This window comes from Halichoeres trimaculatus, unplaced genomic scaffold, assembly GCF_033239565.1.
Source record: "Halichoeres trimaculatus isolate MK-OKI-2021-1 unplaced genomic scaffold, fHalTri1.1 fHalTri1_scaffold_24, whole genome shotgun sequence".
NCBI lineage: Eukaryota > Metazoa > Chordata > Actinopteri > Labriformes > Labridae > Halichoeres > Halichoeres trimaculatus.
This window is the reverse complement of record NW_027437202.1, coordinates 7,101,007-7,113,649: the sequence shown is the minus strand read 5'-3', so window position 1 is coordinate 7,113,649 and position 12,643 is coordinate 7,101,007. Positions and strand designations below refer to the sequence as shown.

Genomic DNA, 12,643 nt, shown 5'->3' with positions numbered 1-12,643 from the left:
CTTCCTGAGTCCAGGTTGAGACCAAAACGCGACTCCTCGGAGAAACAGGAACGTGCAACAGTTCGTGTAACTGTCTCTGACGCCACAAGACAATTAAACCGAGCAGACTTTCCAAGAGTTTTTCAGCTCCCCAGCAAACATGAACTTTAACAGAAGAGGGAAAAAGCTCTGACAGAAATCCTCCTCACGGCTGAATTTTCAAAACTCTTCCCCCTTCCCAAAAAAAAAAAAAAAACCTTTGATGTTATCAGCCGCAGCTCAGACACTTCTTGGGCAACAGACATTCAGAAGCCAAACCTTTATGTCAAAGGCAAGATAAAGAATCCCTGTGAGAGCCAGAAACCACTTTCATCTTACAGACCGGAGCTAAATCAGATGCACGGCTCTGCGGTGGAGATACCGGCTCGGATCACAACAGATCAATTTTCCCAGCGTGGAGTTTTTGGGGGGCTGCTGCATGTTTGATGCTGCCGAGTGATTAAAGTAATCGAAAAAGGCAAAGAATGTAAAAGCTTTTGTTTCATTTGCATGTGCTTATCTTGAGCCAGAGGAAACATGCAAACCCCCCAAAACAAACACGCTTGCTCGCAGCTGATGGATCTGGAAGGCTTAAGCCGACAAAAAGCGTGCAGACTGCGCTCTCTGTGCTTTCCTCGCCGTGTTTGCTCACATGCACACACACCAGGAAGTGGAGCTTTCTTTGCAAACTTCTGCAAACTCACCCAGAACTCCCAGCCGGTAGTTGATCGTGATGACGATGACGTTCCCGTAGCTGGCCAGGATGCTGCCGTCGATCATGTTGCCCGTTCCTTCCACGTAAGAGCCGCCGTGGATGTAAACCATGACCGGCTTTAACCCGTTTTCATCGTGGATGTCTGCGAGAAGGAAACAAAACACAAAGACGTTAAAATACTTCAAACTTTGAGCGTCTTTGGTTCCTGCAGAAACTGAACGCTATTAGCATTGACACAGCAAAGAAAGAAGCTTGACCACTGGTGATGGATCATTTTTACAGTGCAGCACATAATAATGATAGATGTCTTCAACCCTGCCATGTGTACATCTGTCTCCTCTCCTGCTGCTCCATTTGTTCTCCGTGCAGCGAGCAGGGAACGCCGCTATTAGCCCAGATGAACACTGTGTTTATGAGGCTCTCCAGTTGTGATTAAGCTGGGTGATTAGTACATGTGTAGGTGGTGATTATACATTAAGAGCAAGAGAGAAGATGGAAGGAGAAGATGGGAAAAGCTCGCAGGCAGGAGGGTGAAATGATCCTTCTCTAACAGAACTTTCCGGGTTGTCCTCGTGCGGCCTGGTGTTTCTCAGACACGCTGCACCGCGGCGAGCTTTTTTTGGGTTTGCCTGGAACCAGCAGCAGAACAAACCCATTATCCCCGGCGCTGCCGACCAGCCTGCTTGGAAGTCTCTGAAATGTCAGCTGTGATGAGGGCATCCGCGGAGGAAAATATTGAACTGACAGGAGGAGCGGGCCGGCCTGTGTGCTCCTGGTGGGGGAGATTTCAAACGCTGTGATTTCAGCTTCAACTGAGATTTATTTCCTTTGACTGCAGACAGCTACAGACCGTCGATTCTGTCTGCGCAAAAGGTTTTTTTAATCAGCTGTATGAGTTCTGCTTTATGCAGATTTGAAAGTAGAATCATACACTTTGTGACATCACAAGTTGGTGAGTTTTTTTCTTAAAGGTGCAGTGTGAAGAAGTTGGCAGCATTTAGCCAAACAGAAACAGTAAGAAAAAGATCTAATGTTCATACATGTTTGTGAAGAATCTTAAAAATACGTGAACAATAATTCACATAAAAGTTAGAAAAGAGTTTTTTGTTTACATGACAGTGGGTCCTGTTCACGGGGGCAGACATAACGAACGGCCATGTTTGTCTACAGCAGATTTTAGGGACAGAAAGGCAGGTGAGGAAGAGGGGGGAGGTAGGGAGGCTGGTTCTTTTAAAGGTACCGACAAAATTCTGTCTGTAGTACCAGGTACTAATTCATATAACACCAAACGGTACCATGTTTAGGTACCTAAACACATCCTTGTGACTGTGAGGGAGTGGAAGAGTCGGTGATTTTCTGTGCGGGACCTAAACACAGCACTGCAAGTTTATACATTGAGAAATAAATTTGTTAAATTATGAAAATTCAAGATTTTAATGCTAAAAAAGTTAATATCTTTTACCAAATAAACACACAAAAGTACTGAAAATTGGTACCGTTGAGTACCGATACCTTCAAGGGGGAGGTTGTTGTTTTTACAGTAGAAGAAGAAAGTGGGTTTTTTTGTTGAAGAAGAAGAAGAAGAAAAAAAAGAAGAAGAAAGAGAAGAAGAAAAAAAAGAAGAAGAAGAAGAAGAAGAAGAAGAAGAAGAAGAAGAAGAAGAAGAAGAGATCTTTCTTTTTTTTTGTTTTGCATTAAAGAAACTTTCATTGTCTTTTCATTAAGTCAGAAAACCCTTTTTTTTAAATTACTGTGAGCCTGTTTATGGAGGCAGACATAACCAACAGCAATGTTTGTCTACGGCAGATTTTTAGAGAAAGAAAGAAAGAAATCCACCTCGAAGGCAGGCAGAGAAGAAAAGAGAGGGTGGTTGTTGTTTACAGAAGAAGAAAACAGTTGTTTTGGTTGAGGAAAAGGAAGAAGAAGAAGAAGAAGAAGAAGAAGAAGAAGAAGAAGTAGAGAATTTAGTTTTGTTGTTTTGCAGGAAAGAATTGGTATTGCGAGTATTTTCTGACGTAGAATCACAAACATGCCTCTGAAAGGTGAAAAAAGCCAAAGTTCGGTCTCTCTGTTTTGACACAGATTAGCATCCAGCCCTGAAAGTCCAGCTCCTTCATCCACAGACGGCCCAGCTCAGCCCAGAGAGTGGAGGTGAAGGTTTGGGGTAATCCTAACTAAGACACAACCATCATACAAATCAATAACACTGCTCTTTGCAGCTGCATGAGTCTGAATCCAGTCGGTGCGTTCACCAAACGGCTCCGGGCTGCTTGTTAACCTTCGGCCCTTTTGTGAATCCCTGTAAGAGGCAACATCACCCTTTCCTCCAGGGTTCATGCACATGTTGGCAGATGTGTCTGAGAGTTTTTACACTAATTATCATATATGCACTGCTTTCACCCTTCCTGCCACTGACGCCAACTGTGAGCTATTACAAGCAGAGAGCACGGCTGAACACATGTAGGTAGCAGCTCGTGTGTTTGCTCAGGAACGTGAATGTTATTTGAAGCAGCTCCTGGGTGCTTTAATTGGTTTGCCTGCACCAATTACTGGCCCTCTTCCACTCGCCATGGGTGGAGGTGAAATGCACAGTGAGAAAGACGCGTAGCAAGAAAAAAGTACAACACAGCCAGGCAAGGAGGAGTGTATCATTCTCCACCTCCGCAGAGGAAAACAGTGAGGCGAAGGAGTGGAAAGCAGCCCACAGTGACAGGTTATTAATCCTCGCCGCGCTCTGAGTGGGCGCCTCGGCTCTGCTAATGCGCCTGCTTCTCCTTCACCACTCCTCACCTGCAAACAAGTGCAGGGTGGAGGGATTCAGGGTTGGCTTCTTGGACCGCAACAGGCTGAACTCGGAGACTCGGGCGCCATCGTCTCGATTCTCACAAAGAAGAGTGACGAATGTGACGTGACGCCCCCGAGGTCTGCAGGGTTAAACACAGGCCTGCTGATGACACACACAGGTAGGTGAGGATGACTTCCTGTTTGTCATTCTGTCCAGCTTTAAGAGCAGCCCTGTGAACACGGCGTGGGCGGAGGGAACAACCTTGAAGGGGCAGCTGCACATAAAACAAGAGCGCTGCCATTAAGTTGTCATAGTGTCTAACTGATCTGAATCTGATGGTCGCCGCAGGCCGCCGTGGGCTCCGACGAAACTATTCAGCCGGCTCTCCATCAAACAAACAGGCTAATTGACTGGTGCTGTCCGTCCCTTTTCGTGTCGAGCAGCGGGGGAGTCAGGGGGAGGGGGAGACGCCCTGCAGATTTAGAGCGCTGCTTTATTGCGGGGAAAGAGAGGGTGGTCTCAGGGCGCCGTGTCCCCATCCTGTCAGCGTGGAGTGCACTTAAAACTTTAAAGGAATCAAACTGCTCCGAGTGCTTTCTCCCCGTCTCTTTCCGTGCTCTCTCGGGCTTGTGGAGCTCCCCGGGTGACTGTGCAGCAAGTTCGTCCCAGACATTCATCACTGCCACCCGGGCAGGAGGGATAATATATTCCTCCACTGGCTGCGCGGCGTTGCACACATTACTCATCTTTATATGGGTGAGGCAGGCGGGGGAGGAAGGCTGCGAGGAAGACGAGGAGGGGGGGCGGCTTGTTCGATGGGCCTGTATGAATTTTCCATCGCTTTCAGCGTTTTCTACCATTACCGGGATGAACACAAATGGCGGTTAATGGAGGCGAAATGAAGTGTGCAGACGCTCGCTTATAACCGCCGACACCGCTGTCTGTCCCAGCATGCTTTGCACAGACAGTAACAGACTTCCTGTTCAATACAGTTCCACTGTCATGCCTAAACACAGGCTGCCTTTTTCTCTGGAGAGCCGCGGAGTCATTATTTGGCTCAAACTCAAAGCTGTCAGCAGCAGATAAACAAGTACGGAGCGCAGGAAGGTGAGTGCAGGGTGTTTTTAAAGGTGGAGGAGGACGGCGGGGTCTGGACTCCGAGTCGATGTGGATGTTTGAAATCCATGTGGGCACATATTCAGGATAACATTTCTTCGCATTTAGCTCTAAAACATCACTTTTTCTGCAGATTTAGAGAAATATTTGTGAAATATATGTAAATGTTGAATGTAATAAATAAATGTCCTGGTTCTAAATATTTAGCTACTTTTCTAAATATACATCCTCAATATTAAGCTAAGATTTCTACAGCGCCATCACAGCACTTGGTGCGTTTATTTTCTAACGGCTGATTTAGCCGACTGTGTTTGACTTTCTCCAAATCTGCTTGGCTGGATCGCTTCCTCCAACTTTTATTGTGGTACTTCCTGCGGGCGGGAGTGTAAATTTGCATATTAGCTAAATATTTAGAAATCGTTACTCAAGATTTAAAAAATCTTGACCAAATATTATAATATTTTTGCCTACCTGGAGTCCCTAATGCAGGTCTACACTCCTTCTGGTCCTCTACACTCTGCTTGTGAGAGACGCCTGGTGCTCCCAGCCCAGCACGGCTCCGAATCTCTAGCCAGACTCTTCTCCTCTGTTGTGCCCAAATAGTTTAATAAATTACGTAACTCTGTACGATCCAAAGAGTCCCTTTCTACTTTAAGAGACGTCTGAAGACTCATCTGTTCAGGGAACACTTAAGCACTTAATCTGAGCCTTCTCCTCTTTGTCCTAAGGGGGAGAAGGAGTCAGACGGTCTCAGACCCGGCTCTGAGTTTATTTTTAGCACTATTTCTGAACGCTGTTGAAGGTTGAAGTATATTGTTGCAGCAATTAATCATGGTCAGTTGGCTAGGTTATTCTAAGATATTGATAATTATAATATAAATAGTTTTCACTTAATGGCAGCACCTGAATAAGGTTTTTCCTTCTGTCTAAATTCTTGCATGTGTTGTGCGTCGCTTCGGACAAAAGCGTCTCTAAATGAAACTGTAAAACCATAGAAATTTAAACAAATATTTTGAAAAATCTGCTTAATATGTGGAAATTTTTGCTAAATATTTTGAATGAAAACAAAATGTTTAAAAACGTAACTAAATATTAAGAATCAGGACATTTATTTACTACAGTAAGATTAAACATTTAATGTGTAGATATAATATTTGACAGATACATTTAAAAAGATTTCTCTAAATCTGCATTAAAAGTGATGTTTTAGAGCTGAATGTAGAGAAATTTTGTTATTTATAGTGTGTGTGAAATCAGCTCACCTTCCCTGTGTTGGTAGCATGACCACCTGTTCACTATACACAATCCAAACCAGCTCAAATCACCACTTTATGTCTGAACGTCTAGACTCCTCACACACACGTGTCCTTATACTTTCTTCCATGAGAATAAAGCCGACATGTTAAGGAGCACTGAAGTGACCCTGCGTGCTCTAAATTCAGCAAACCGATCGTTCTGCTTTGTCTCTCCTCAAAGGCGAAGAGTAATTACAGTAAAATCTGAGAAAGCAATTCTCGTAATGCCCTCACCGCTTCTTGTTCGGGGACATAATTGAATAATTATATCCGAGGGTACGTTTGATTCATACAGAACTCTCAAGGTGAGCAGCTCTCCTGACAAAAGCTGGTGTAACGCTAAAGAGCAAACTTCCAGCGGCGGTGGGGCGGGGGGAAAGCGTGAGCGAGGAGTTTTCTCTGCAGCAGACGCCGAGGTGGAGGTGGAGGTGGAACCACAGGGGATCCACGCAGGGTAATTCATCGCCACTGCAGATGTTGGAACAGTCAGGGAGCATCGATCCTGCCTGCTTTCCTGAAAACACGGGCCAGGCGAGGTAGTGCCCAGAGATGCTCTTTATCTACCCTTTCAGCACACAGAATTCGACTTTCGAGGGTTCAATTATGTGTGAAATACGATGAAAATCTCCTGTCTTTGTAAAGCTCGGCTCTGTACCATAAATTCCTGTGTTACCTTTTGCTTCTCTGAGGTGGGTAATGTCTTTTCCTGCAGCAGCTGCAGGGCAGATGGTGTGTGTTTAATCAATCTTAACAACAAAACACTCTCTCCTTAAGATTTGGCTCCTTTAATTTGAATATGTTGCATCTGTTTGGTGCAAATCAAATAACGGATGGTGTTTCCCTTTCGGTGTAATGACTACCTGGAGGAGAGTCAAGCTTTTAAAGGAGGCAGAGGCTCATGAATCAAACTCAGATGATGTAAATGCATAGGTTTCTTTACATCACGGGCATGCTGGGGTTGATTTGAGGACACGGGGACATGTGGACTGAACTGCTAAGCTGCGGGATTAAAAAAGGAACTCCAGCATCTCTGCGCAGAAACACAACCGCATTCATCACCGGCTGAACTTTGCAGCTTAAAACAAAAACACAAAATAATCTGCAGCTCGGTGGGATTCTTCTCGAATCACAACAAAAATGTGGCGACAGTCGATTAAAAGATGCTCTCGAGTTGCATCATGGGAAGTGTAGGAGTTAGGAGCCTATCTTAGCAGACAGTGCAGCTTTAAAGAAAATTACACCCATTTGTACGTCAGTCTGTCAAAATATTAGCCTCATGTTTGCCAAAGCGCTTCTTCAGAACGCGACGGACTTGATGTGCCAGACAGACGTCAAACTTTATCAGCTCACATTTTTGCCTTGCTTGCACGAAAACTTGTAGAAAGAAGAAGAAATGCAAGGCCAATCCCAATTTATCCCTTAGCCTTTGGTGAAAGGCTAAAGTGTCTTGACAAACACTTGATAAGGTTTCATTTTTTTGCAGTGATTTCCAATGATTTCCAATCTTTTGCTACCCAACGTGAATGTTAGCAGTGTTTTGAATTGTTGGTTGTATCTGAATGGGGAGTGACATGTGGGAAACAGGCCACAAGCTGGACTCGAACCTCATGGGGCGTGACCTAAACCGCTAGGCCATCTGCGTCCTGGTTGTGTTTAGAAATCACTTGTTATAACGAACTAGCTAACGCTGCTATAGCAACAGCTGAACAACCTCACTGCAAACAGATTCACTGCAAAAAAACAGAATTCTTATCAAGTGTTTTGTCTTGTTTTAGGTAAAAAGTTGTCGTATCATGTTATTTAATCATTTATTTTTGAAATTCTTTATTTTTCAATTCTGAAAGGCAGACATCAGGATAAAAACATAGAAAGATAATAGATCTGCCGTTCAGTCTTTCTTTTCTTATTTAAGTAAAAGGAACTAAGTTTAGCATCGGAGGGACAGAGTGTGCAGAACCAACCATGTATGCAGCATAAAAAAGACTTAAGAGGGAGAAAAATATGACAAAACCACAATCACACAAAAGCTAAAGCCTGTTGCTCCACAGTTTAACAAAAACATCTTTTTGCAGACGTAAACAAAAAGGAACCCTCTTCACTGTGGGGAGCTTGTGTCTCTAATTATTTCAAGACAAAAAAATGAGGTCTGAATTGTTTGTAACAAGTTTTAAAAAATATATCTGCAAATGGAACAAGAACAATTTGCTTTAAACTAGAATAATGTCTTAATACACACAATTTTCTCTTATTACAATCGATTCAGACCTCATTTTTGTCTTTAAATAACTTGAATAAGATGTTTTTCTAGACTGGTCAGATGAATGTGGCTCATATTACGTCGAAAAAGACATTTTCTACTAAAAATAAGACAAAAACACTTGATAAGAATGAAGTTTTTGCTGTGTTTTGCTACAATGAGTTGCATTCAGAAGCTGCGTTAGCTACATAAGCTAATGTTACAGAACTCAGAAGCTACTGGTGTAGCTTCCGAATACTGTAACGTTAGCTTAACGCTGGCTATTCTTAGACAATGGTTTTAGGGTGAAGCGCAAAAGTTTTGGTGCGTTTCAGCCTCGCATTTACACGGAAATGGCCTAAAATGCATGCAACAAGACGACAGTAACGCTGTTACGATCAGCGCAAACTACCGTGTTGTGCTTGTGCTGCTCAGTCTGATGAATCTGCTGACTGTCTTTCAACAAAATGTGCATCTGTTGCTCCACTTCTGCTCTTAATATTCACCAATACACCAGATGATCGGTTCAACTCCACTTTGGTGGAGATCTCCCAAAAGCTGCTTCTGGAGAAGACAGTTATAGCACCACCTACAGGCCTGGCATGCTTACTACAGCGTTTTCAGTCCCTTTTTCACTGCGTTGTAGCGTCTTCAGATTAAAAGTTGTCGCCATAGCTTAGCTGTCTTATCACTCATGTAATGCACATCATCGTAGTGAAGTGAAGCTGTGAATGTTCGGTTTGAAAGTGGAAAAATGGTCGCTCTGCATACGACAGCCAGCGAGCGTCTAGAGGTGATGACATAGCACGAATCGAGTGGCGTCTCATGTCTAAGAGATGCAGTTTCACCTCTTCCCTTGACCTTCAAAACAGCTGGGGAAATGGGTGAACAAAAAAGTGACAATTGTTGAAGAAGTAGTGCATGCTGGGATATGTAGGCAGTGCAGACACATTCCAAAGAGCAGCAGATCAGGTTTCTCTAAGCCGCTCATGTTCCCTCGATGTTAAAAAAGAACAAGTGAAACTCTTCAGGACCCAGATTCCAGCGAAATGAGCGGCACAGCGAACATTTGCACCTTTCCTTCAATCCTGAAGGTAATTATCAGCTGATGTGCACAGCGGCAGCTCATTACAGCTGCAGGTGGAGCAGCCGGAGCAGATCATAAGGAGAGATATCTGAGATCACCCAGATCAGAACAGTAATGATAATGTGATGCTGTGCACTAATAGTAATGTAGCGACAAAACGCACAAACCAAGAGCTGTAATAAGCACCTCAGCACAGCTCTCGGCTTAATCTATTAATGTTTATTTTCCCATCACAGCAGCAGCACACACTCAGTATCTCCACTTCAGCTCATCTTCTTTCTCTCATGAACTGTATTCTCCTCCAAACCGACGTCAAGCCATGAGGATTATGTCAAATATCACTGTCCAGAGAAACATCCATAAAACCTGAACAACTGCCCATAATAATGTGATTCACAAATGTCACTGCTTTTTCTGTCCCTCCCTCCAGAAGACAAATGGTGCCCTTTAACAGAAACGTCCCCGGTGGCTTCTTTTTTTTTTTTTCCACCCTCAGTCATCTGTTCCTCCCCTCAGATTCTTCCACACAGCGAGGACAACGAATGTTAAAGCGGGGTTGTTTTCATGCACAGAAACAGGTTGCAGAGTTTCCCTCCAGCCTCAGAGGAAGCAGATTCCCGTTGTCATGAAACGACACGAGGTTAGTGCTCATGCTTCGCCGAGAAAGGAAACGCTGAAAGGCAGGAGAGGGGGATGATTGATTTTTAAATATTAACTCATCAGATGAGGAAAAAATATCATGCAGAGCTGAGTTTCTGTGACATCCTTCCTTCTTCAAAAGATCCCGTGATTCACATCCACTCCAGAAAACGAAAAAGGAGCTGCACTTAAAAGTTTTTCAAGGGGGGTGAAAAGAAAAGTCTGCAGGTTTGCTTTCATGCACAAGTCAGGCTTTGATTTCTGGGGGCAAAAAAAAAAAAATGTAGAAAAATACCTGCATCTTTGCCACCATCATTACTGCTGAAATCTGTGCCTTGCTCCCTGTTTGCTCCTGGTGTTGAGAAAAGTAGAATAAGGGGAGATATTTAAAAAAGAAAAAATGCAAAAAGCATGAAAAATGTGGGTGCTGCATGAGAAATACAAGCAAGAAGTGGTGAGCAGGAGGCTTCGTAGAAATCCGTGAGTCTGTTTTTTGAAATCATGCAAAGCAACATACCCCCTCTTTAAGTTAATCTGCATCTCAGAGTTGCAACATACCCCTCTTTAAGTTCATCTGCATCTCATAGTCGCAACATACCCCCTCTTTGATTTTATCTGCATCTCAGAGTTGCAACATACCCCCTCTTTAAGTTTATCTGCATCTCAGAGTTGCAACATACCCCCTCTTTAAGTTCATCTGCTTCCCAGAGTTGCAACATACCTCCTCTTTAAGTTTATCTGCATCTGAGAGTTGCAACATACCCCCTCTTTAAGTTTATCTGCATCTCAGAGTTGCAACATACCCCTCTTTAAGTTTATCTGCTCCTCAGAGTTAGAGTCCAATCCAGCTTCAGAGTAAAACCTGTGAGCTGTGTAAAGTTATAAGACATTAACAGAGAGCTCAGAGGAAATGGAAACACTCAGGTTTACAAATCCATGGAATGAGTCTCGGGAATGGTCGTATTCCTGCGCCACTAAAATAAAATGAATGTGACACTTCATAAAATAAAAATGTGACCCCCTCATCCGTGCTGCCAAATCATCCTCCGTGATGTTTCGCTGATCGGTAAACGCTGCAGAATCGCTCTCTGCAGGGCAGCTAATGTGGCAGCGGTGTGACTGTTTGCACGGTGTCGCCGACAGGGAGCAAGCTGCACAAACACGGGCCGGTGCCATGTCGGTGTAACCTGGCCGAGCGTGAACACACACATCTGTTTCGGCTGCTCGTGCAGAAACACACACAGGGAACACAGATTTTCAGACCCATGCACACAGATTTCTACAGGTTCGAACATCCAGCTTGAGTCAATAACACTCAGAAACAAACAATCTGATGGAGCACGCTGGTGTTGGTATGATTTCCTGTCTTTTTCTCGAGCAGCTCTGAAAACAGCTCGATGATAACTGAGCGCTGCATGTCACAGGATTACAGCCTCCAAATGTCACATCCGCACCGCCGTGTTATCTGTCGCCTCTGATGCAGGAATGAGCCCACGACACAGATACCACATCCTGACCCGGCCTGGAGTCATTTCCTCGTCCCTGAGTACAAACGCCTGTCAACATCTCAGAACCATGAAGGAGTCTGTTTTTGGACGGTGGTGGGGTTGAAGGCAAACAATGATTTCTTCTTCTTGACTTCTACTTCACAGGGTTGATTCTGTTTCCTGCAGGCGAGCTGTGCCTGAGTGTTGCACAGATTTGGGCTCCAGGCGAAATGCTGACTCCACACCCTGTAAATTACAGCATCACTGGATTCGTTTGGCATCAAGATGCAACTAAATAAAGTCGAGCTGCAGCGGCTGGGAAAATGCAGACTTACAGACAATTTCTCCCCGTGTGTCCCCTGTTTTATCTTTGCCTTGTAAAGTGCTGCAAAGACTGCTTTTAATTTACGGAGCAGCTCTCTGCAGCGTGCTCAGAAAGCTGAAAGCTGCAGGGGAAGCTGTGACACCAAGTACAGCTCCACGTTCACACCGGGCACTAAAGCTGAACTAATGTGAGAGATGTTGACAATTAAGACGCAGTATTGTCTCTGTTTCTGAGGAAACATCTTCTCTCTGATTTATTTTCTGTACGGGAACCAAACTCAGCCAGCGTGCAGCTGCTGCAGAGGCTGATAAAGCTGCTTTACGGCTTCAGCAGCAGCAAAGCGAGGCAGTTACTGCGGCTGCTTTCGCTTTTACAGAGTTATTCCTCTCGTCTGTTGGAATAAAACGCGCACTTCTCCTTTATGTGTGGACATTTCATTTACAGGAGGGTTATTTTAGTTAGATTTGACGCCATAACGAAACAAAACATTTCCTTTGCGTCGCTCAGATTTGGACACGCTAAGGCAGGGAGAGCATCAGCAAAGAAGCAGATTCCACCTCTTGTTTCCTCCTGCAGGACGCCACTTCCACCCGACTGCACTCACTCTTTTTTTTCCAGATAGTGAATGATTTGAGAAAAGCCCTCGACCGTGCTCCAACACAGGATTGTCAGATTATCCTCCTGCACTTTTTAATCTGCCCTGTACTGAGGAGCTCTGACTAAATATAGAGCTGTCAGAGATATCACACACACACACACACACACACACACACACACACACACATTAATGCGCTCCCTCCTGACCTGCAGACACGTCAGGTTTTGTTCTGCACACTTTAACAGGACACGTTCAAACTCTGCCTAGCGCTCGTATCTTCAGACTCTATTTTCATCTCACGCTGGACTTCATCAGCCGCAGCTCGAAACAGCTCCCAGCAAA

At 44.4% G+C, this 12,643-nt stretch overlaps 1 protein-coding gene across 2 annotated transcripts in view; it reads right to left on the bottom strand.

Moving 5' to 3' along the window:
* Positions 1-12,643, bottom strand: part of nlgn4xa (neuroligin 4 X-linked a) — a 49,823-nt gene that overhangs the window by 28,062 nt on the left and 9,118 nt on the right. For both annotated transcript variants that reach the window (XR_012597584.1, XM_074664328.1), the window contains exon 3: positions 723-875. Coding sequence is in view for 1 of the 2 variants with exons in the window: in XM_074664328.1 (XP_074520429.1) it covers positions 723-875 (153 nt within the window). In the remaining variant the exon portion in view is untranslated. The remainder of the gene's footprint in view (positions 1-722; positions 876-12,643) is intronic.